Below are 27,258 nucleotides of genomic sequence, written 5' to 3' on the forward strand. Positions count from 1 at the left end.
ACTATAGATTTGTATTCTCAATTAGTCTGGAGTATTTAATAATTAACAGTATAGTTGATAAGCTACACAATGAAATTAACGTGCAATTATCGTAGGAATATTCTAGACTATACAAAACGACCTAAAACTGATAATCAAATGCAATATTATTGTCATTCCAAAATTTATTAATTTTATATTCCATGTACAGCAAAATCTAAACTTACACAATATAAATTTACTATTAAAATTTTTATCTTTATTTTTAGCATCAACATAACAAGATCATATCGTTGAAAATTTTAACGACAAAAAAAAACCATGGGAAAAAAAAAAAAAACACGTTTATAGCCCACATATCCATTTAAAAATTGCAATTTTATATAAAAATAAATGTATTCATCTTTACATATAGGTATATCTTTAAAATTGTTATTGTATTTTTTTTTTTTTTTATATTGTTCCACTTATGACTAACTTTTATATACACAAAAACAATAAAATGAAAAGAAAAAAAAAAAAATGAATAAAACGTTTTTTATTATCTTTAAAAATCACTGTCAGTTATCAAAGAATAATTTTATGAATAAAACAGATCATGCGCAAAGTTAAATAGAGAAAAGCGCCGTCGCCAAGACATATATATATTGAAACTAGCTGCTTGTAAATCTGTGGGTGGCTGTGAGCCAGTCTCAACAAACACTATGGGTTATCATGGTCTGTGTATTTCACAATACTCCTCATCATTGTTTTTCAATTATTGATCAAAATTTATTTACCATACCATGTGTATAAACCAACCAAACAAAACAGTAATAATAATAAAATATTTATTTAAAAAATTATCAAACAAGTAGTTAATAATCTAAACAAAATAAAGTAAAAAATATAGAAAAAAATTTCTAAATTTAAAACAAAGTGATTAGTGTTTTGAAAAAAAAAAAAAAAAAAAAATGAATAAAATTGATGTAATGAAAAGTAAAGAACAGACATTATTTTGATCATTATTATAAGTAAAATAATACATAAAAAAAAATCAATTTTAATTTATTAAAATAACTGCAATGCGTTGTTTGAATAACCTGGACTAGATATGGAATATTGAAATGACAATAAACATTCATTTAAATAACACAAATATGTTTTGTTTAACATAAAATTGTGGGTGTGTGTATTAGTGGTTTGTTTTTTTTTATAATGACGGAAGTTGATAAATTTTTAACAATTACAATTGTACTATATAGATAAAATCTTTTGATGCAAATATAACATGCATGAGGTATCAATGCATATTGAGATGTGGTAAAAGGGGTTTTGAATCTCTTTGATTCAAAGCCGACACGCTGGAGTGACAACAAAATTGTTTGTTAGAGCGTTAATAATCGACCAATCATCTCATTTATAAATACACGGTGTTGATGAAGTATACATACTGGTTTTTTTGATGATCAAAAAAAAATATATAACGCTAGTGTTAAAAAATCTTTTTTTTTTTTTCAAAGCAATATGTGTATTTATTTTGAATCTTTTAATATAAAAAGCTTTGACAATATTATATAGATTTGTGATAAAATTTTTAATATAAAAATTAAATATTAATAAGTGTAGCAATGCGAGTTGTAGGATCAACAGACGAGGCTGAAAGCCAAACGGAAGAAGATCATCATCAAGGTTAATATGATTATAGTATTTATCAAACTGACCTAGACTAATTTTATTCTATTTTTAAATAACAATTATGAATGTTTTATATCTCATTTGTGTATATATGTAAATTTTTTTTATTAGTTAATATATAAAATAGTTTAATCCGTAACAAATCAGATTGCAATCAACTATATATATTTTGTAGTATATGTTACGTGTTCACTTCATACGCCATCAGTATCATTGAGTAGTTTGTAAGTGAGTTTTATTATTAAAGCTTTTTGAACTGGAAATTATTTGAGTCTAAATTAAATAACCTGTACAGTATATAGAGATCAATAACAACCACACGATTGGATTGCCTGACATTTTTGCTTCAAACTCATCGTATCATGGTTCTTGGACCTACAACTGCAATCGAATTGTGCAATTCGATAAAAACAGTTGCAAGTTGTTGGTGTGAGATTTATTTATTAGACAATTTTCATTTTTAAAACTCGGAATTTATTTAATTAGAACAAATTGGCAAAAAATAAAAGTACAACGATGTATTACTGGATACTGTAGGTAATTTAGTAGGGTACATTTTTTTTTTTAAAGCTTTTTTTTCATATCGTGGTCGATGGCCACTATGATAGCCACTCCTAAAATTACCTGGCTATTTACTAGTGTGAAATGATCCATATAAATCATAGTGAATTATACAAAAGATCTACAATCATGTGATTTTAGAAATTATTAGCTAATCAGTATTTTTTTTTTTTAAATAAACCAGTGTATATAAACAAAAAAATTTTTAAATTTAATATTTTTAAATGTCAAAGTAGTGGTACAAATTTGATGCATGAAAAATCAACATTAACAAAAATAGTGAAATTAAATTTGATAAAAATTTTTATTTAACATTTAAAAAAAAGTATTAAAATTTTTTTTTTTTTATGTTAACTTTAAATCTGAATTTATTATTAAAATTAAATAAGTATATTTTTAATATTTAATTTTTTTTTTTTCCAATTTTATCTTTTTTTGTATTAAATTTCTTTAATTCCACATGGAAAGAATGTTGTCTTATAGGTATAAATAATATTAAGAATAATTAAAATTATTAATAATAAAACGTGAAACAATTTATTGTAAATTTTTTGTAAATTTTAATATTCAAGATTTTATATGGCCAAAATATGGTAATTCGTGAAGACAGAATCAAACAGAGTGTGAAGCTTTAAAAGGATGAATTTGGTACCACGTTAATTGAGTAGACAAGTACAATATATATAGCCTGACTTATATTATACCAGATAAGCTGTCTGTAAGAAAACCACGTTGGCAAGTTAAAAACCAAAATTCAACCGACATTTATTATTCTACAATTTTTTTATTATTTTTTTTTTCATTTTACAATTTCATATAAATAATTCTCAAGAAGCCTTAAACGTTTTGTCTTGTTCAGAATCTCTTCCATCATTTTTAATATTATATGTATATTGAAATTCAAATATAAGTTGGTAGTGGTGTGCTTGGAAGAAAAAATTGCGGTTCATATACCATCGCATTTAAAAATAAAAGAATGGAAAAAAAATATTTTTCATATCGTAATAAAATATATGAAAGGTAGTCTATCAAAAAAAGAAGGTTCATCTTTAAATCATTGTTATAATGATTTTCATTTGTATGTAGAACCAACTTAAAAATGACCAAACTATTTTTAAATTTCAAAAATATATATATAGCTTTTTCAAACTATTGATTTTTTTCATTTTTTTTAATATCAAATTCTATTATAATAATAAAAAAAAACACACAAAAGAAGTGGTTGAGAAAAAGAATATTGACTTTTTGAAATGAAAGAAAAAAATTTACAAAAGAAAATAAAATAGCTGTCGTTACGTGGTCAACTCAAAGGAGGAGAAAAAAAAAAAAAAAAAGCTGTGAATATTGGCATGGAAATAGCCACGTAAATGTCCTTTTACTTGACAAAAAGTTTTTCATTTTTATTTCTAAATTAATTTAAAAAATTAAACATAGGGCTTTTTGTAAAATTTTTTTATGATACATCAGTCGTCAGGTTTTTTATTAAATAAATTTTAACATGTACAATATTCCATCAATCATCATTAACTCGTTCAAAAAAGAAAAAACGAAATATGCTTTTTATCAAATTGTATTTTTTAATTCTATTGATCTTGATAATAGTTATTTAGAATTTCTTTTTTTTTTATAAAAGATAAAACTAATAATACGTTACTTCAAATATTAAAAATCTTGACATATATTTGAGAGTGAGATAAACTTTGTTTGGCAATTTAAAGCACACTCGGTCAAACATATTTAATTTTATTTTTAATATAAAAGTTTTGATTTGATAAAAATAAAATTTCTTTGCTCAACTAATCATCATTATTTTATTTTTTTTTTCAAATCAAACTTTTAAAAGTACCTGTATATAGACATGTGTGTTTGTGTTTGTGCAAAAAATAAAAAAAAAAATAATAAATAAATAAAAGTTGGGGTGCATCAAACCGGCGTGAACGTAGCCACTTGTGAAAGCTCTCTCGTGTTTGTCTTTTGTGGTTGGAAGAGAGCTTTACACACAGAGATGTTCTCTGATGAAAAAAAAAAGATAAAAATAAAGCAAAGTTGTAGAAAAATATATGAAAAAACAGGAAATATTATTGTCAAAATTAAAATAAAAAAAAAATAAAAACTCATTACAATAAAACATGAATTATTTTAGGAAATTATAGATTAAAATAAAATTTAAAGTAGAATAATTGGAATAATTTTAAGAGATTTATGAAGTTTTGAATAGAATAAACTTTAATTTGTAAGATTCTACAAAATCTAAAAGTTGATTCTTCTTTTCATGGAACCTCAAGATGCTGGTACTGTTTAACTTGTTAAAGTACTTTTCAAATTATTTAATCTTCACGATACAATAATTTTATAAATTAAAAATTACAAGAAAACAAAAGTGTGTATATAAAAATTTTTTTTAAAATTAATTTACATAAAGTTATATAATTTTTAAATTCATTAATTTTTTTATTGGTTTTAATTATTAATCATTTATCCAATAATTAATACTTTGCAAGATTTTATATACAAGGTTTTTTCTTTTCTTTTAATTTTTAATTGAAGGTATAATGAAGAAATGTTGCAAGCCTAAAATTAAATTAGGAATACATAATTGGCTTAGACGATAGACACACGTGAGGGTGAGTCAAATTATCATGATAATGGATAACGAGTTTTTAACTATTTAAAAGTTTTTTTTTAATTATCTTTATTGGTTTTTTTTTAATGGTATCTATAATCTATCACTTGGCAATGTTTAAAAACAAAATTTAATACTTGACACTTAACTTTTCTATATTCTTATGATCGTTATTGTATGAAAATATAATAATTGTTTTCAAAAAATTTAAAATTTATTTTGTGTTGTATATTTTTAACTATAAAAAATATAAAACAATATAAATATAAATTATTTTTGTGTTTATAAATAAATGATATTGATAAAAAAAAAAAACAAAATGAATTTAAATTGTCCAAACAATTTACAAATGAAATTCATATTTGGCTTCTTTTTCTATTTTTTGTAAATGCAATTTATTTTTAAATTTATGTTAATTTTAATTCCAACATTTTTTCAATCATGATTGTTATAATACTTTTTAATTAACTGATATATTATTTTTTAATTATATAACTGTTGAAAAAATAATTTAATAATTTTTTATTAAATAGTATAATCATTATCTTTTTTAAAAAAATATTATTTATGGCTGGCGATGATATCGTTAGTAAATATAATTTTTATAAACTTTTATTTTTTAATATTATTTTAATTTAAAAAAAAATTCTCAGTAAATTTATATTTTATATATTGATTATTTCTATTTTATATTTCGATATCAGATAAGTTTTAAATTACTCAAACCAAAGTGGCTTTTTAACAAAAGAACTTTATCTTTTTTTTTTTTTTTTAGATGTTCGTTTAAAATTTTGTTGACGTCGATAGTATTTTTTACGTGTAACGATAGATAAAGAACATACACAAATTTTATTTCTTTAAAAGTTCAAGTTCTCTGTGTGATAGTCACGTGATTTCAAAATAACCACAGTGAAAAGTGATCATTGACATTGTCAATAGATGTCATTTTATTTTTTATTTACAAACAAGAATATAAAATAGTTCAAGATAAAATATTTTAATTGTATAATAATATTCATGATATTAATAATGCAATTTTAAGAGACAATAAAAAATAGATAATAAATATTATTAAGGTCATTGTAACAATGACAGTAGATGTCAGGCCTTATCCAAACTACGTGTCATATATAGCAGGTGGATTTGCTATTTTTTTCAGCATAATTGGTTGCATTGGTGAGTTTATTTATATACCAAAATAATATGTATAAAATATTTTTTTTTCAATATTAAAAGAAGCATATGCTTCATGACAATAAAAAAAAAAAAAAAAACACATTTTACTATGTCATATTGTTGTGTAAAAAATCATTAATGTTATTATTATTTTTATTTCATTGCAGGCAACGTTTTGATGATAATTGCATTTTATAAAAATGTCAAATTACGAGAAAAACCGACAATTATTTTCATATTTAATTTGAGTATATCGGATTTGATGTTTTCACTTGTTAATTTGCCTATTCTAGCGGGATTATTTTTGAGTGATTATTGGTTGGGTAATGACTTATTATGCAAAATATCACCAGTATTTTATTATGGAAATATTAATGTTTCATTGTTTAGTATGGAAGCGATTGCAATAAACCGGTTTGTTGAAAATTTATTAAAAATAAAATGTTATAAGTTAACCTAAAATTATTAAAAAAATATATAAAATTTAATATTGTTAGTGTGAATTTGTCTTGTTTTTTAGATGTTAATTTAACATTTAGCTTTATTTTCAATAATTAATAATTGAGAATAGTGTTGACATTAAAAAAAAATTGTTAACTGAATAATTAAATTATTTTTTTATATTTTTAATCAATGTTTTAAAATATTTAATTTTATATATTTTTTTTAACTATGTAATTATTTTATTTGTATTAAATTTTTTACTGAATTATTAATTTTTTTTTACAGATGTATTTTGATACTTAATCCAAAAATTTATAAAAAAATTTATACACCTTGTAAAATTAGTATAATGCTAGCTGTAATATGGATAGTAAGTTTCTTGCCATTATTATTACCAATCCTAGAAATTTGGGGAAGTTTAGGACTCGAAAAAAAAACTTTAATGTGTGACATTTTACCAAAAAATAATAGTACTCCAAAAACAATATTTTTATTAATATTAGGCTTTGTATTACCATGTTTAGTTATGAGCATTTCATATTTATGTATTTATATTAAAATTAAAGATAATCATAGAAAAATGGAAATTCATTCACAATCAAAAACTTTAAATTTTGCTAAAATAACTGATAGTTCAGAATCACGTGCAAAAAAATCTATGTTAACAATAATATGTTGTTTTTTAATTTGTTTTTTTCCACCAGTATTACTTATTATTTTTGATTTAAATTATCAATATCCAATTTTTCGTGTATTTGATACAATTTTTTTTTGGGCATCTGTTGTTATTAATCCATTTATTTATTCATTTACAAATAAATTTTGTAAAAATGCTATAAAACGAATTTTTGATAAAAATGTCACTATTAATGATTCTAATGTTAAGAAAAATTCCAAAATAATTGGTCAAATTTTACCTCGAAATACAAACACAAATTGCTAATTTTTTAACATCTTTTTTTTAAAGTTTTCTCTTAATATATTTTAATTTACAAACCATGTTTATTATAAATATTTACAATAAACTTAACGTGTTTATATTTTGTTAAATGTTAATTAAAAACATCATTTGATAATTAAAAATAATTCTTCCTTCTTAACAAGCTTGATGCAAATTTTGATAATTTGTTTATTTTTTTAAAAAATACACAGTTTAATTAAAAAATAAAAATTGTTAATAAGTATAATGAAAATAATTATGAAATTTTAAATTTAAACCATGGGGTAATATTTATTTTGTACATAGAATTTTTTAAACAACAAAAAAAATATAAACATGATGATCAATATTTTAATTACCTCTGAAAATTAAAATAATATATGTCGTGAAAAAACATTTTCGAGATTACGTTTTATGCATAATTTGTATAATTATAATTAATAATAATAATTTACTGTATGTTTATAGATAAATATGTAAAAAAAAAAAACGCATATTTATAAAACCAGCATAATGGATAATAAATGAAAGGAAAAAAAAAACGAGTAAAGTTATAACAACAAACAAAAAAAAATAAACATGAAACTTTTAAGTTTAGTTTTTTATTCAGATATTTAAATGTCATGTGCTATACGTAGACAAGTTTAATGTTCTATCTGTATTTTATTTTTATATTTTTTTCTTACCTTTGAGTTATGTAGTATAAAAGTACTTGAATTTTCATCCTACTAAAAGTTTCATTATTTTTTTATTTTCATTTTTTCAATGACAACTGTCACAAATAGCTTGCTGAATAAAATATTATCATCTTCACTAAATTGTATACTCTTAATGATCATTTTTTGTTGTTAAACTTTTGGCTTAACGACTTGAAAATTGTTATAATGGATATCGTTTTTGTTAAAAGTATATACATATAGATTGTAAAGAGTTGATGGTTAAAATAAATTGAAATTTTTTGATGAATCACATGTATTTTTTAGTAAGTGAATAATTGTTAAAGTATAGTTTTTATACATCGTGTTACAGTGTTTTTTATAATAAAAAATATTTCCGGTTAAATTGAATTATTTATTGACCAATAAATATAATTAATATACATAATAGTATTTTACGTTCTTGACATGAGTTGGCACTTTTTCAAAATATATTTTTATATATACAATTACAAGATGTAATTGCACCAAAGGTGGAATACCTCCTTACTATAATTCTATGTTTCTAAACAAAGTCTACAATTTTTCAAAAACAATTCCAAATACATTAGAAAAATATATAGAATATTCAAACGTATCAATCATTGAAGCATATCATCATTAAAAATAAAAAAAGTATAGTCAACAGTGTATTGTGTCAATAAAAAAAATTTAAGAAATGGTGAAAAATAGTTAAACAAAGGGCGGAGAAATTTTTGGTTGAAGAAACGATGGAGGGAAGTTGGAGAAATGGCGGAAAAATTCCTCCGACATTTCTCCAATGGATCATTTTGGGAAAAACCTGAAAAAACAAAAGAGAAAAAGCAAAGAAATATTTCCACAAGGGATATATTAACATTTTTTACTATCATCAGTTTGTGAGCTAGTTAATATTTCATAAAAAAATGATCTGAATGTGCTAAGTTATATATAAGTTATGATCAATTTATATAATACTTTAGCTTGTAGCACAGTTTATGCACATTCACATCCGTTGCATATTTTAATGATTTCATAAAAAGTTATTTTTTGCTGATATGATTGTTATAACAATTTTTTTTAAATTGATTGAATTCTTCCTCCAATTTTTTACTATGTCATGATATGTATTTAAACAACAGTCCATTATTCAGCCTGTTCATTATTATTAATTTCCACTCTCGAATATATACATTAATTTCAACTTATAAGTATACAATTGCAAGTAAGTTGAATCTATTGGATATATATGAGAGGAGAAATTGAAATTATTGTCATGACTTGAAAATTATTTACTCAAACATTTAAAAATGAAAAAAATTTTGTTTTCATGGCAATCGTATTAATGAATAATTAATTTTGTTTAATTATAAAATTATATTTATTGTATGTAAATTATAATGGTGCTTGAAAATAATTACAAAAAAATATTTTGAGTTTTTCTTTTTTTCTAAATTATAATTGGCTGACGTATTTTGTACTTAACATCTATAAATTGGGTTACGAATATAGTTGAATACATATACGTATGCTAAAATACATGGCATAAACTAGAGAGTGAACAACGATGTTAGTGGCTTCGGGGTCAGTTTACTTTGTAATACTGAAGTGTACCAGGTAATTTCAACCTACCTAATTATCTCTAACGAACCTTGGGGTATCTGACAATGACATATATCTGTGGTAACGTTTAAGACTGAGCTTAAAATTTCATTTCAACCATTCTCTAGTACCAATCAAATAAATAATTGAAAATAAAAATAATAATTATTACGGTCTACATTATTTTTTTTCTAAATTAAAATAATCATATATTGATTATTTAAATTTAAAAAATATATACTTTATATTATACTTCGTTCATCTTTATTGTACATTGCAATTTCAAATAAAATGAATTTCAATTTTATTTCTTGACTGTAGTTTTTTTTTTTTATTTTCAAGAAAATCTCAGGTTTGTAATATTTTGAAATTATTTTTCAAGAAAATAATATTGCTTTTGCCACACGCAGTCATCCGGAAACAGTTTGGTTGAAATTGGTAAAGTACCTCTGTGGTGATAAAATAGAGTGAAGAATAAATTTGAAAGAGAGTACAAAAAAAAATCAACAGATTTTTTATCCGCAAAGCATTAACTTTTTAAAGAATCGTGTTAAATTTTTTTTTTTTTATACTTTATATAGTTTTTGAACAATCTATATATTTTTATAAATCTTTATTAACAGTTTTAAAATAAAAAAAATAATTTATTCTTAATTTTTTAGTTGAGAAAAGTACCATTAAATATATATCACTGAAAGCTTTTTAATTAAATTTAATAAATAAATTTGTTTTTCTTTGTTATATGCTGATTTCATTACAGCGTTATTGATTTTATTTTTTAGTTATTAATTAATTGCCAAATATTAATTAACTATTAATTTTAATTTTAATAAAAACATATGATTAATTGCAGTAAAAAAACTAGAGTGACTACAAACATTGCAATAAATAAAAGTACAAAATGTTTGGAAATTTTTTACTTGAATATTTATCTGCTCTATTTCATTATGTTGATTTTTTCGTTTATCTTAAAACATATGGTTTATAAATGAAAAAAAAAAGTACGTGCTATGTTTTCGAGGATTATCAAAAAAGCTTTTGGTAATCCTTGGTATTTTTTCAGTCTTATCACAGGTGCAGTTGAGCTTAAAAGTGACCCAATAAGATTTCATCTTCAAAAAATTTAATCTTCAAATTAGATTCATAAATCATTCGTCATGATTTTATACTTGATAAATTATATCTATTTTCTTGATTAAAAAAAATACAAGTATAATTTACATATATATTTTTTATATTTACTTATACGAATAAATTTTTTCTACTTGGATTTTGAATGACAATCTGTGCAAAAAATCGTTTAGTATAAAAAATTAAATATCACACTTGGTAAATTGAAATTTAAACTGCCCCAATAATCATTTTGTTGGGTATTTTTGTATAGTATCAGTGTCACAGCTTTTACACACATTTTCATAAATATATTCTCAAATATAAATGTATACATATAGGTCACGTAAACACTTTACAAATGGCCGCGAGATGTTAGTTCTTTTTCCGCGTGTTTTTACTACTCTTTTTTTTTTTTCACTCCTCTAAGTGAAGTATTTGAACAGATGTTTGAACATTTGGATTGCAGTTCTTTTTTTTATACCTGCTTGAAGCAATTGTTTTTAGCGTTTTAGAGGGTAGAAAAAGTAAAACAAAAAAAAAGGTCAATTTATTGAAGAAAGAAATAGATTACTGGCTAATTACTCTTTGTAAATTTGTAAAAACAAAAATATATATATTTTTTGAAAATGATTTATAGCATTTATAACCCAAGGATAATGCACGCACAAGTTTTTGTCCTGCAAAATCTCATTATGAGACTCAAAACCACTTTAGTATGAGAATACATTTCTAAAATCATTTGCGAAAAAAATACAACATGCTGGCAATATATTTATTGTAAAAATGACAAAAGAAACATCAGTAAGAATAACTGGACATATGAGTAAATAAAATTGTATGTACCTCGACAATTTAATAGTTAAAAAAATAAATAAAGTGCTAAAAGAAATATGAAAGTACTTTAGAAAATAGACGTGACACTTAATTTTGTATTTGCCATTTTATAAATGAATTTATACAGATTTTATAAATAAAATGTATTTCTTTTGTAGTATACAATAATCATACAACAAAAATATATCAACTGACGAAAAAAAAATGAAAGCATTTTCTTTTAAATTTTCAAATAATAATAGCAACTTTATTTATCATGAGAATTTCATTTTTAATAACTCCAATGAAACATAACAATAATAAATTTTTATTTTAAAAATTGAATCTTTGAAATGAGTATGATAATCATTGTTATTATTTTTCTTGTTATATTAGTCTTTTAAAAACTTCATTATTACAATTTCCTGTCTCAATTTTTGTATATATGGTTTTAAAAAAATCTGAAATAAAACAACTATACATTTTTACAGCAAAGTAAAGCTAAAAAAAAAAAACAAAAAAAGTTTAAAGTAGCTTCTATATTTTTTTTCTTTGAAATACCATCGATTCCAAGTCATCCATTGGAACGATATTTGGTACGTATACAGTTGGAATTCTTTTTCTCTCAATGAGGAAAAACAAAAAATAATAAAAAAAAAAAAAACTCTTACATTTTTGTGCTGGAAACTTAGAGAGATAGATATTATTGTATTTTATGTTTCTTATATTTTTTTGCAAAAAGAATATATATATTTGTTTTTTATTATTGTTTATTTTTATATTAATTCATCAAAATTACTCAAGTGGAATTACTTATTAAATTATTTTACTAATAATAACTCCATAAAAATAAAATTACAATTTTAAAAAAAATATTGAGAATAATAAAATACATATGAGGGATTTGTATAAATATTTCATTATTTGTTAAAAATTCAGATGCTTTATTTTAAAAAATTTAAAATTTACTAGTTTTCAATATAAGTGCAAAATTTACATATTTTTTTGTAAATTTTATATCCGTTACAATGCAATTTTAAAGTAAATGTATATTTTTTTTATTTTATAAAAAAGAAAGATTGATTTTATTGGCTGAATTTGCGTTTATTTTATCACTTGAAAATCTTAGAATTTATTAGATCTATTCCTTTGAGACAAAAATGCTTTTAAAGTTATATTACTTATTTTCTCGAAGCCATTTTATTTTAAAAATTCTCTAGGTGATGAAATTTTTAAACATAAAATATCTTATTTGATTGTAAAATTAACTATATATACTTTAAAATAAAATTAAAAATTCAATAATAAATTGAATTTAATCATTTTATTCAAGTCATACATATATGTAATGAAAGAAAATAAGTGGAAATAAATTTCGACTGTCGATTTTCAATCTTATTTCGATGTTGAAAATTAAGCTCGAATCGATAAGTCAGTCTTGACAGCTATGCAACCAAACACATAGTTCAAATAACTTGAAAATTTGTCAGAAAACACTTTAACCGATACAAAAAAAAAAAAAATTTGGTCATTCAAAAGTCAATAGAACAAGTAAAAAAATAAATAAGAAATCTAAAAACAATAATGGCATTGGCTAAACGCAAGAAAATTAAATACAAAATATTAATTCAATAAAATTACTGAATAAAATTGAAAAAAAAATAATAAATTAATTGATTGAAATTAAGAAACTTTTTTTTCAGTAGGTCAATAAATTTTTTTCTAAAGCCTAACAAAATTTGGCATGCTTCCAAAATATTCATAGATATTCTATGGATGTAATATCGGTCACGTCGACAATTCACATATCATATCAATGTCTTTCACATTGACTGACAGCGTTAATTAAAACTGCTTTTGTGACATGACATAACTGTGTGTCATAAAAGCTTAAAAACGTGACAATTTAAAACAGTATGTGACATACATTTACACTATATACATTTAATATGGAAAAATTAAAATTGAAAAATGACAAAATTTTATAACGTTTGACAGAATTTTACAACCAACAATATTTGATTGTTTTAAAAAATATTAATTAAAATTTAATTTATTCTTCAAAATATAAACTGTATTGGAAGAACAACTTTTTTTTAAGAAGTTATTTTAGTTTGATCTACATTTTATAATATTGTGAATTCAACGATCCAGTAAAACGTACAATTTACAATATTATAAAATTCTTTTTAACCTTTTTTTTTTTTTTTGTTGAATTTACTCCATGGATATAAAGTAAACCATCTATACAATTCTCAGCTTTACATACTTTCAAATGTGATGCACGATGTAAAAACGTTATTGCATGTCAGTATTTTTTTTTTTCTTCAACTTATTTTTTATTTTTTTTATTCCTATTTTGCAGTGTATCGTACGAAAATATCAATTTTTTTTTCTTTATATTTTTGTTTATAAATAAAGATAAAATAATGTATATATAAGATTCACTCATGTTCGATTGAGTTGGTTCTTACATTGTTTTTGCTTTTATGCAGCTTTTTTCAAAATTATTATCGAATTTAGCCGGTAAAGTAGTATAATTTATAATGTTTTCTCTTCTCATAAAGCCCCACCTTAGTCAATATTTAGTTTTTTTCCAATTAATTTATCGTGTACCAGGCGGGTCGAGACGTATATGCCATTTTTTCAAAATATTTTGAAAAATTAATTTTAATATTGTAATAATAAACAATTAAACATATTCAGGTACATATATATTTTAAAACTTAAAAGTGAAAATTCTCATGAACATTCGTTAAAAATTGAAATTTTCCACTTTAAGTTTTTAAAATATGCCGAAATGAAATTTTACCAAGATATGTTTATTTTGTTTTATTTTTTGTATTTGTATTTATTTATTTTTTTTCAAAATATTTTGAAAAATGAAAAAGCATATAAAACGTCTCGGCCTTACCCTCTAATTTTAATCGAACACACGTGGATTGAGTAATCTTTTATTTGAAAAATTTCATGTATTTAAATTGGGGCTTTTTTTATGAAAGAAGAGAATTAACATTAAAACACTCTACTTTACCGGCTAAAATACGTCATAAAATTTCCGAAAAAATTCAGGCTGCATGAAAAGCCAAAAACAATGTATAAAAAAATTTTCAACTCAATCCGAGAGGGTCAGGCAGATGACCAGCTGAATTGACTCAGAATGCCCCATATATATATATACTATTAAATGTAAAATCGAATTTCAAGAATTTAATAGAAGGTATAATATGTCAATATTATTCCAAGCAGTTGTTTTAAATACACAAGTAAAATGCATTAATAAATGAATAAATTAATAATAATATTGAAATGTAATTTTGTGTTATTTTAGAATTTGTTTTTTTTTTTCTTTGCTTTGTGGCTCGAGATTAGTTTACTAATAACATTATTCAAAAAATTTACACTCAAAAAACATGTAAGATATTTTAATGATGATTAATACAGTTCAAATTTGAAAAAATAATTTATAATTTTATATTTCATTATAATCTAGACTGCCAAGAAAAACATGAATTACATATTTTTCAGTTGTTTAGTCAATTATAAAACTTTTTAATTTATATACTAAACAATTAAAAAATATGTAACTTATATTTTGTTTGGCTTTCTTCATTGACACGTTTGTCCATTGGAAGTTTTAAAACCAAATCTATCCGCAATAAAAGCAGAACAACTATTCTAATGAAGTAAAGCGATAATACATATTACGATAGTAATATGATATAAAAATTTGGAAACAAGTATTACATACAATGCCTGGACCCGTATCATGAAATTTTTACGTTATGAAATTTTTTTCAATAATAAAAAACTTCTTTATGTCGCGGTTATAAAAATAAACAAATTATAAATTCATTACAACAACAACAAATACAACAAAGCTATTAATCAACATTGGTTTTTGTGCGATAATGTTATGAAAAAAAGATAAATCTATCCGATGGAAATATTTCTCCGACTTTTCACCGTCTTTTCTCGTCTTTTTATACAAATGACTCATGACGGAGAAATTTTTCCTCCCATTTTTCCGACTTCTCTCCGAATTTTTTTCTACAACGAACAATGGAAATTTTTTCGATTTTTCTCTCCGAGTTTTGTATGTTTTACCACTTTTTTGGGGACAAAAATTTTAAATAAGCCTAGAAAAGTTAATATAAACGGTAAATTAAACAATATTTTTTATTGCTTTTAATCATTTAATATAATATGCAACTAAGTAAATAATTTTTTCGTTACAATATTTCTAAAAAATATTTAGGTATTATATTAGTATTATTTTTTATTTTTTTTATTACTATTTTGCAGTGTATCGTACGAAAATATCAATTTTTTTTTCTTTATATTTTTGTTTATAAATAAAGATAAAATAATATATATAAACAATTCAATAAATACTTTTTATTTCTTTAAAACTTTTAAATAAAAAATATGATAAATTTTTGAAAAAAAAAAAAAATCTTAAAGATTGCCATTTGTTTAATATTGAATATTTTTTTTTAAAAATATTTTGTTATTATTTTAAAGGTTTTTATAATTATATTAAATAATAATATTATAATGACAAATTCATAAGCTTTATTTCAAATGAAAAAAAAAAGAAAACTAAATGAAAATTATTACGATAAATTAAACATTATTAAAAATAAAATAATATTCTGTTAATTATTTTTTATAAACTAATGTTATTCTATTTTGATTTGTTGAAAGTAACCAAAGTTGTTTATCAAAATTACGTATTGCTGAGAGGGAGTCTCGTAAGATCATGTATATATATACATAAAAGATTATCTTGCGATAAATTTCTATGATGGATTATGCAAAATGATATAGTGTCTATGATAAATTTTATATTATGATTTATGACAGTATTCTCACATCTACATTTATCATAAATTCAACATCTATCCATCTTGCATTATAGAAATGATACAGTTCATATTCTTGTTGTTTATTTTACGAGAATGATGCACTCCTTCGAAATGTAAATTTCTAGTTCAGATGATTTTTCCTTCAATTTTTTTAACAAAAGTTTTCTCAAAGTAATTTTTGAATTTTAATGTTTTGTTTTTTTTTTTTGTTTCAGATTGATCTGAAGACCATGATTTCAAAAATTCGTTTTCCTTTGAAGTGAGTATTCAAATAATAATTTATTCATTATTCAATTCAAATTTTTAAATATAAACAGTATTTATTTTTATAAAAAAAAAGCAATCATAAAAGTTCATTATTAATTTAAATAAAAAATAAAAAATTTATCAATTAGCAAAATAAATTTATAATTTTTTATTTATATAAATATTATAACTTCACCATGAATAAGATTTTACAATTAATGAATTTTCACCATGTACGTTGTTTACTTTGAGAAAGCTTTAAGATCAAATTAAATATGAACAATCCAAACAATCCAAATAAAGCATAATAATAATATTCATTCACTTGAAAACCATACATGTATACCATAAAGGATAAATAGATTTTATCGATTGGTATACATAGAGTGTAATGTGTCAAAGTCTCCATGGTAAAGGTAAACTACCTTGTATGGACTCAATTAAATTGAAGACCTGATACAAATATGAGTATACACTTTGTTGATGAAAATCTTAATAATTTACAAAATTTACATCATACGTGTTTATGGAAAGCTTGTCTCGATGTATGTCATGACAAGCTCAAATATATACTTTGTTACTTTGTATATAAAGTTTTAACCACATGAAGATTGTGCTTGAAACTCTATTGGTTCTGTTTGAGGTAAATCATTCATGTATCAATTAACCTCAAGAGAGAATTGAAATCTAGCATTTATTGAACTATACACTTGTGGTTATTTACAGCACTTAATGACATTACTAACAGTTGTCGTGTCAATGCCTTTACATACTGGGGATAAATTAAATACAATTTTAATTAAAATGAAAAGTTTTCATTGTTTTAAAATGTTCAAGTAGCTTCATTCATAAACATATGCTTTCTATTATAAATAATAGGTCAATATTTAACTCAAATATTAAAATATGTAGCAAATTTTATTTATTAAATCAAAATTAATCAATAAACATTTTTTAATAATTTTAAAAATAATAATAAAAAACAAACGTAAAAAAAATATTAATTTAACACATTAAAAATTTAATTTATAATATTTTTTTTTTAAATTGTAAAGTAGTATATCAAGTTAAAATAATTTATTCAATTTTTTTAAATTAATAAAAAACAATTTTTTATTTAAAACTTTATATAGATACTAAAAAGTTTACTAAACTTTAATGGATAATAATTCTTTTGTTATTATCGACTAACTGATAATATATTTAAAAAAAAAAAGAAAAAATATGAGTATAAAGTTTCGTTACTTAACAATATATATATTTAGTTTTATCATTTGTTATAAATTGTATTTTGCTAATAACGTATGCAGTACTCGTATATGAACATTCGATCACAAGAAATATATATCGAAAAATGTTAAAACGAAAGACTGTTGGCATAGCTTAAAAAACTCATATATTCTTTGAAAGTTGAAAAATGTGCTCTAGAATTTTCTACGTGCTATGGATATTGATAACTTGATGTAGAGCACATCGTTTTTGTTATGTCACGAAGTAAGATGAAAATATGCATAAAACTTTAAGAGCTTAAATTCACGTGACATGTTGACAGCTATATATATTTTTTTTTTTTGATGATGAGGTCAACCAAGCATATGGTGTTTTCTATTTTGTGTGAAGCTTGTTTTATAATTTTTTTTTTATCCCTTTGTAACGTGTAAAAGTTTTTAACGTTTTAAGTTTCAAAAGAGTATAGATATAAATAAAGTTACAAAAATTGTTGTATTGATATTTGACTTTTTTTGACAAATATTTACTGAACAATTTTTTATTTTATTTTCCCGCTGAAACTCGGAGCTAGCTAATAATATGTAGAGTCCTTTTTATTCAGAATTAAACTTTATACTTTTTTTATAGTTGAAATATATTTTTATAAACAAAATGACAAAAATATAAAAAATGAAAATATCCATGAAAGAAAGTCTGTATAAAATTTAAAAAGTCAGCAGTGAATAATGACATACACTACGAGACTTAGTGCTATTAATTAATAATAATTCATAATATTAATGAATAATTAATTATAATTTATAACCAAAAAGATGAACAAAAATATTTAATGGTTATTTTTTGATAATTTATAGATGAAAATTGTCCTTTTAAATCATCACAATGTTTGGTTAATGAGCTTTTACTCAATGTAAACAATACATATATACAGACACTATTTAGACAATGTCATATGTATTTATGTATGTCCACTGTTAAGGTGTAATGCCTGCATTACATGTACGTAAATTATGAACAATGCTTTGAATAATTGAATAGCCCAAATATTAATTAAATTTAATTACGTTAAAATGAAATATGTGTATTTTCAGAAGACGAAGGGACATCATGCTTCGTGTATTAGGAATACGAGTTCTCACAAGAATTCTTCTTGTTCTCATCTGTTCTTTGTCATTGCTATCTCTTCTATTTCTTAATCGTTGTGGTCTCAATAATTTTGAGAGTGATTTAATTGGGACAACTGGTAAGTTATTTAATAATCCCGAAGAGGAAAAATATTTTAACAAGTTTTTTTTGTTTTTAAATAATTTTAGTAAATTTTTAATGATAAAATTTTAAATTTATATGCATATAAATTTGTTTTTTAAGTGACTAATTAAATATTTCAATCTTTTTTTAAAAGTATTTTGAGGTTTAAAAATATAGTATACTTCTTATGCTGAAAGTAAAGTAAATCTGGTTCCAGTTGAAATAACGTACATTGACATAATTGCGTTGTGAGCTTTCAAATTTGTCCTTTGTAAAACTCGGCTTTTACAGTTGAACTAAATATATATAATGTTTTGAAAAGAAGCTCATAATACGTATATTTGTACTGGCTACTGAATAATATAATTTACTTCTCGCAGTTGAATATTCATTCTCGCGAAAGCTTTTAACATTTTATCATATATAAGTATGAGTATTTTAGAAAAATTTAATTTATTATTTTAACCATTAAATGTAAAATCAAATTTTTTAAATTTAATAGAATGTATATAATATGTCAATATTATTTCAAGCAGTATTGTTTTCAATATATACAACTAAAACGATAATGAATAAATTTTATTCTATTATTTTAGAATTTGTTTTTTTTTTTTTTTTTTTGCTTTATTTTCTTCAGGTTAGTGTACTAAAAGCATTATTGAAAAAATATATACTATAAAAAATATAGAATATTTTAATAATAATTAATAATTTATAAAGTTTAAATATAATTTATAATTTTATATTTTATTATAATGTAATCTAGACTACCAAGAAAAACATAAATTACATATTTTTTATTTGTTTAGTAAATTAGAAAGCTTTTTAATTTATTAAACAACTAATAAATATGCAACTTATGCTTTTCTTAGCTTCAAGAATGATAGGGAATATATTCTTTGTTTTGCTTAAACATTGACAATATGTAAAATATTAAAAATCAAAATAAAAGAATATCCAATGCAATACATATATGATAAACAAGTATCACATACAATATACCTGCAACGGTATCATGAAATTTTTACTTTCTAAGTGTTTCTTAATAATGAAAAACTTTCTTCTGTCATGATTATAAAAATAAACAAATTATGAATACATTACATCAACAACAACAAAAACAAGATAGCTCGATAAACATTATTATTTGTAATAACATTATAAAAAAAAAATAATTTCATCGTGGTGGAAATATTTCTTCGACTTTTCTCCGATCTTTTCCGTCTTTTTATACAATGACCCATGACGGAGAAATTTTCCCTCCCATTTTTTAACTTTTTCTCCGAGTTTTGTATGTTTTTTCATTTTTTTGGGGACAAAAATTTAAAAAAAGCGTAGAAAAGTTTATAAATAGTTTTTTTTTATTAAACAAATTATTTTATTTATTTAAAATTCATTGAATTTCCATATTTTTATTACTGTATAATTATTATTTATTGACTATCATAAATGCTAAATGGTTTTATCATATATAAGTATGAGTATTTTACAACAATTTAATTTATTATTGTAACTATTAAATGTAAAATCAAATTTCAAGAATTTAATAGAAGGTATAATATGTCAATATTATTCCAAGCAGTTGTTTTGAATACACAAGTAAAATGCATTAATAAATGAATAAATTAATAGTAATATTGAAATGTAATTTTGTGTTATTTTAGAATTTGTTTTTTCTTTGCTTTATTGGCTCCAGATTAGTTTACTAAAAGCATCATTCAAAAAATTTACACTCAAAAAAAAATGTAAGATATATTCTAATGATGATTAATACAGTTCAAATTTGAAAAAATAATTTATAATTTTATATTTCATTATAATCTAGACTGCCAAGAGAAACATGAATTACATATTTTTCAGTTGTTTAGTCAATTATATAAAATTTTTTAATTTACTAAACAATTAAAAAATATGTAACTTATATTTTTTTTGGCTTACTTTCAATAAACTCCAATCATACACATTTGCCTATTATAAGTTTTAAAACAAAACAAAATATATCAAAATGAATAGCAGAAGAACATTAACTACCTATATATGAAGTAAAACAATATAATACAATACGATAGTAATATGATATAAAAATTTGGAAACAAGTACTACATACAATGCCTGGACCCGTATCATGAAATTTTTACGTTATGAAATTTTTTTTAATGACAAAAACTTCTTTATGTCGCGGTTATAAAAATAAACAAATTATAAATTCATTACAACAACAGCAAATACAACAAAGCTATTAATCAACATTGGTATTTGTGATAACTTAATATTTTCACCGATTCCGTCTTTATACCGATATAAAATTTTTCTCCCATTTTTCCGACTTTTCTCCGTTTTTTACAACGAAAATGACTTTTGACGAGAAATTTTTCCTCAAATTTTTACGCTAAAGTTAAACGTATCTACAAATTTTATTGCTATAATATAACAATAATAAAAATTTTTGTTATTTTTCTTTTCTTAATTTTATATATGTTTTATCCAAATTTTTTGGCAACAAAAATTCCCGCAAATATGGACATAGACAAAGTAAATAAACGATAAATTAAACAATATTTTTTATTGCTTTTAATTATTTAATATAATGCAACTAAATAAATAATTGTTTTGTTATAATTTCTAAACAATATTTATAGGTATTAATATCAAATTGTTTGTGTCTATTTTCATATTTTTTTAATTGTACTTTAGTTTATTTATTCATTGATAATTTATTAAATTTTCATACTTTTATTACTGTATAATTATTATTTATGTTGACTTTACGATAAAATATTGGAGTTTATTGTTTTGTTAAACATTAGTATTTGTTTGTTAAACATTAATTATGATGACGCATTAAAAAAAAAGTTTCCTTATCTTTTTCAAGTTAATATTTATCAGAAAAAAAAGTCTATGTTAGAATAGTCTTCATACGATAAGTTTGGTGAACTCTTAGTCATAAATCAACTCTTATATACATTATATATCAGCAAAAGTACAGATTTATAGAAATTCAATTGAATCCATGTTATAACATTGTCTTTTATAACACAATTTATTCGCTTTCGAAAAAATGATTTCTAACTTTATTTTGACTTATCCATAATACTCTTTTCTTTTTTCATTTATTTCTTTTAATAGTTTTTTTACTTTATCTATAGTAAAACATTACTTTATTAAATTTTTTCTCCATCGTTTTTAACGTCAATCACTAATTTTAGATTTTTCTTTATTGTCTGACCGTACGAAGGTTTATACTACTGAATTTTATATATAAAACTATATATACAAGTGTAAAACCTTTTTATGTAGTTTTAAAAAAATTGAAGAGTAAATTATTTTTTACACTGATGTATGGTTAAAATGAAGCACACAGTAAAATTTTTTTAGTCAATTTACAATTTATAGTTAGAAAAAATTAAAGCAAATTTTTATAGAAGTAAAAAATTATTTAAAGTATTTTTTCTATGGAAAAAAAAAATATTACACTAAAATTTGTCGACATTTATTTGAATGTTCATTGGAAAATAAAATTTCTACCTTTTGGGTTTATTAATTTTTAAATAAAAATTTAAAATATGTAGAAATAATGAATTTTACGACATAATAAATTCAACACAATAAATTTAACTCAGTAATACATAGTGTCCAACACAATTCACATAAATAATTAAATATTTTTTACAATTTAAAATACAAATATTAAACGTGACAATATCAAAATGAGCGTAAATTTTGTATCATTTTTTATTCACATTAAATATTACAATTGAAAAATAATACACCCGAACAATAGGAGTTAAAAAAAAAATTAAAAAAAAACTTCAACAAACTAACGATGTAAAATTTAGTGAAATAAAGCGAAAAAAGAAAAAAAGAAAATGGTTCTTTTATTTAAAATAAATCATTATTATATAGAGAATGTAAAATTTAAATTGACTGTTGTATATTTGCATGGTATAAAGTGAGACAATAAAAATGGTAAAAGAATGAATGAATCCGGAAAATAAAGTAAATAGATGGGAGCGTTAACTAACGATGGAAGTAAAGGAATAAACAGCAGTAACCCCTTTGAGGCTTGTGCTGTTATTTCCAGGTCTAGATTCATGAATATAACTGGACTTGAAAAATAAAATTTCAACCACAATAGATTTTTTTTTTTTCTTTTGTTTTTTCATTTATCATGTATAACATTTGTAAAATATTTAGTGTATGTTGAATAAATATTTTGTTAAAATATTTCAAAAATTTAGAAATCCATTTTTTTTTCTAGACTTTGAATAGTTTTAATGAGCATATTTTTATTTTGCTATTGATCTTCTTTTATTTTATTTACAAAAGCTAATAATTTCTGTTTGTAGAATGAATTATTATTGTATACTTTCATGTTAGTTTCATATTTATGGTTAACAAGGATAAAAAAAAAAAAAATTACTACAATGCTGCACGAGATATAGAAACAATGAACTGCTAGGTTAGCTAAAACAGACAAACTGAGTACTGAAAATACAACTATGAAAATAGTAATTTATTTCACTCAGAGTTGCTATGTGTGGGTGTATGTGGCTGGGTGGGTGGTTGGGTGAGGATTACATACTGTGGTATAAAATAAAGATGCTGCAATTTATCGTACTTTAGTAGATTTTTTTTTTTCTGGTCATTAAAAAATTGCGCTATTTACTTAAACCTAAGAATTTTACTGCCTATATGAAAACGGGTACTATTGAAATAAATTTTTCTTTTCAAATAATAAATATTTTTTTGTAATGCAATTAAGAAAATTTTTATGATGCTATTTGATTTTTATTTAATATTTTTTTATTTTTTTTTTTAAGAACCAATAACAATCAGTGGTCTTCAAGAGGTGAGTTTGAGTGAAGAAGAAACAAGACTTCAAGTAGAAAGACTTACAGCTGAGATACGAAGTCTAAAACTACAAATACTACAATTGACAGGTTTAATTTAATTAAAATTTTTTATATATTAAATTTTTAAATTAACATCAAAAAAAAAATGTCAATCTATTTTGTAATTTAAAAAAATTGTTCAAGTAATTTTTTGCATTTTATCACAGGTGGACCACCAGGTCACAGTGAAACATTATCAGCAATAAATTCAACTGAAATTGGTGACTGTTTAACAGCAAAACGTCAAGTTGAATATGCTGAAATAACTCAAGGTCTTCCATTAAATAACGAATACGAGCTGATACCATTCAGTCATTTTACATTTTCAAGATTATATCCAGTTGAATTAGGTCTTGGAAAAAGAGTAGTAGAAAAACCAATTGGATTTAAAAGAAAAGATTTATTAGAAGCTTTATCAAAAGCCATTGATATACTTAATAAAAATATATCATCAATGTCATCACGTTATATACCAGAAGATTTTATTGAAGGTTTACATAGAATTGAATTAACAACTGGTACTCAATATGAAATGTATTTTAAAACAAAAAATTTTAATAAAACTTCACAATTATATGGTAATAATGGTTATACAAAAATTATCATGATGAGACCATATGCACCAATACAATTAGTAACATTAAAAAAAAAACAATTAAAAGAAAAACAACTTATTCATATTATTTTACCATTATCTGGTAGAACAAATACATTTCAAAGTTTTATGGATAAATTTATAAAAATTGGATTAAAAAATGATAAAAGAGTACATTTAACAGTTGTTTATTTTGGTATTGATGGTTTATCTGAGGCAAAAACAATTATGTCAAAGGTAATATTAAATCGTGCAAATGGTGGTAATAATAAAAATTTACGTCTTTTAGCTCTTAATGAAACATTTTCAAGAGGTAAAGGTTTAAGAGTTGGAGCTGAAAGAGCATGGATAAATGATGATGATAATGTGCTACTTTTTATGTGTGATGTAGATGTTGTTTTTAGTGCAAGATTTCTTGATAGGTAAATTTATTTTAATTTAAAATTAGCTTTGAATTTATAATATATATTTATATTTATATTTATATTTATAATATAATATGGTTTGTTTAAGGTGTCGATGGAATACTGCACCTGGACGAAAAGTTTATTATCCTATTGTATTTAGCTTATATAATCCTCATGTTGTTTACACACTTCAAGGTCGTGATATACCACCAGAGACTGATCAACTTGTGATATCAAGAGATACAGGATTTTGGAGAGATTTTGGTTATGGAATGACTTGTCAATATAGGTTGTTATAATAATAATTTATAATTTGATATAAATAATAATTTAAAATGCAATTTTTTCATGTGTTTAAATTAAATTTGTAGAAATGATTTTCTTCGAGTTCGTGGATTTGATGAAGATGTTGTAGGATGGGGTGGTGAAGATGTTACGCTATATAGAAAATATGTTCGTAGTAAAATTAAAGTTATAAGAGCTACTGATCCTGGTATTTTTCATACATGGCATCCAAAGGTAAACAATATAACAATAAAATTTATTTATCAATCAACATCTTTAAAATAATTTTTTTCATTAAAATTTCTAGTTAGATAAAGCTATGAATAATTATATTTTTGTAAATTATATATCTTTGTAAATTTTTATAATATTTATTCATTTGTTGTTTCAAGATTTGCACTGGTGGACCAGGTCAAATATTAACACCAGATCAATATCGTGCTTGCATTAGATCCCGTGCTCTTAATGAAGCATCTCATGCTCAATTAGGTTTTCTAGCATTTCATGATGACATTGAAAATCAAGGAATAAATATTAAAACATCAATAGTTAAAAAAAAAAAAAAAAACAAATCATCTTCATCAACATTAAAAAAAGACAAACTTCGAATAACACGATCACGATCAAAAATTCAAGTTAAAAAAAAAACAATTGAAGATGTTTGAAATTTTTATGTGATTATATTATTTATCAAAAGTATCATCAATTTAGACTTGTATATAATACAAAACAAAATTATGAAAGTATAACATGTGCTTGTTATTATCACCAACGTTGTTCAATATAAAAAAAATACCCAAGCCGTGATATCAATGCACAAAATTATTTATATCATGCGTATTTAATTGATTATAATTTATCGAAATTGTACACTTGTCATTTTTTTAAAAAATAATCATGCCATTTTTTGTTTTAAACTTTTAAATGCCAAAAAAAAAAAAATATTTTATTTGTTACAATTTAATATTTATTATGGTAATCTTATGTGATTTATCATTCAACTTGTTTATACCATTGGAATATTTTAACATGAACACACATATACATAAGAAGTAGATACAGACAATGTACCAAAAGTATTATTTTATAAGTTTGCAAACTTTTAAAATTGCTAGTATTTATAATTTTTTAAAAGTTGGACAAGGTAAGATCTAAAAGTAATATATCATAAAAAAGAAAAAAAAAATTAAATATATAAAGCTTTTTTTGCATATTAATATACTGAGAAAAAAAAAGACTTTTAATTTGGAAAAAAAATTTTTACAGTTATTTAAAAAGTATGCTTTTTTAAATTTAATTAGTGAAAATTAAATTATAAGTCTCATATGTGATTATAAAAAAGAAAAATTAATTTACTATTATAATAATTTTGTTTGTTAATAATTGTTAAATATATATTTGTTTTTAATTTTTTATTTTAAAAAAATATATTTTAAGAAATAAAATTTTGATTTTGTGATGAATTTTTATATCAAATATTATACATGAAAATTATAAGAGGTAAAAAAAAAATGAAAAAAAAGTTGAGAAAGAGTATGTATATATAAATATGTATAACTTATAAACTAGTTAAATAAAAGAGTACCTTTGGGAAATGTCATAAGTGAGATTATGACATTGTACCCTTGGGAAATTTCATATTGTCACTTCATATCAATAAATAAAATTTGATTAACAATCTTGGAATAATAAAATTAAATACTAAAAGTGTGTATAACAATTTCATTTTTTCCTGTTTATATTATTTATCATTAATTTTATATAAAAGTAAAAAAAAAAAAAAAAAAAAAAATATACAACTGTGTTCTAAAATCACCAGAAAGCTGAAGGCATTTTTTTGGATCATCTCCAGGATTTTCATCATTAAAAATAACTAATTCAGACT

General features: G+C 22.2%; 1 protein-coding gene across 2 annotated transcripts; it reads left to right on the top strand.

Annotated features, from left to right (window-relative positions):
- Nucleotides 1-666: 666 nt before the first annotated feature.
- Nucleotides 667-26,895, top strand: LOC122854813 (chondroitin sulfate N-acetylgalactosaminyltransferase 1). 2 transcript variants are annotated; one of them, XM_044155797.1, is made up of 8 exons: nt 667-1,650; nt 16,686-16,729; nt 19,038-19,189; nt 24,015-24,134; nt 24,254-25,103; nt 25,195-25,377; nt 25,460-25,607; nt 25,766-26,895. In XM_044155797.1, the coding sequence occupies exons 2-8, from the start codon at nt 16,701-16,703 to the stop codon at nt 26,036-26,038; spliced, it is 1,755 nt and encodes a 584-aa protein (XP_044011732.1). In that variant the 5' UTR covers nt 667-1,650; nt 16,686-16,700; the 3' UTR covers nt 26,039-26,895. The 2 variants fall into 2 exon arrangements, with proteins under 2 accessions (XP_044011732.1, XP_044011733.1); XM_044155798.1 differs by having other exon boundaries at nt 19,041-19,189; nt 25,766-26,594.
- Nucleotides 26,896-27,258: the final 363 nt, after the last annotated feature.

The sequence above is a fragment of the Aphidius gifuensis genome, linkage group LG4 (assembly GCF_014905175.1).
Source record: "Aphidius gifuensis isolate YNYX2018 linkage group LG4, ASM1490517v1, whole genome shotgun sequence".
In the NCBI taxonomy this organism is placed as follows: Eukaryota; Metazoa; Arthropoda; class Insecta; order Hymenoptera; family Braconidae; genus Aphidius; species Aphidius gifuensis.

Coding starts and splice junctions, on each gene's coding strand:
- LOC122854813 (XM_044155797.1), top strand. CDS start 16,701: ATGATTTCAAAAATTCGTTTTCCTTTGAA. Junction 19,190..24,014: donor TGATTTAATTGGGACAACTG/GTAAGTTATTTA, acceptor TTTTTTTTTAAG/AACCAATAACAATCAGTGGT. Junction 25,378..25,459: donor GGAATGACTTGTCAATATAG/GTTGTTATAATA, acceptor TTAAATTTGTAG/AAATGATTTTCTTCGAGTTC.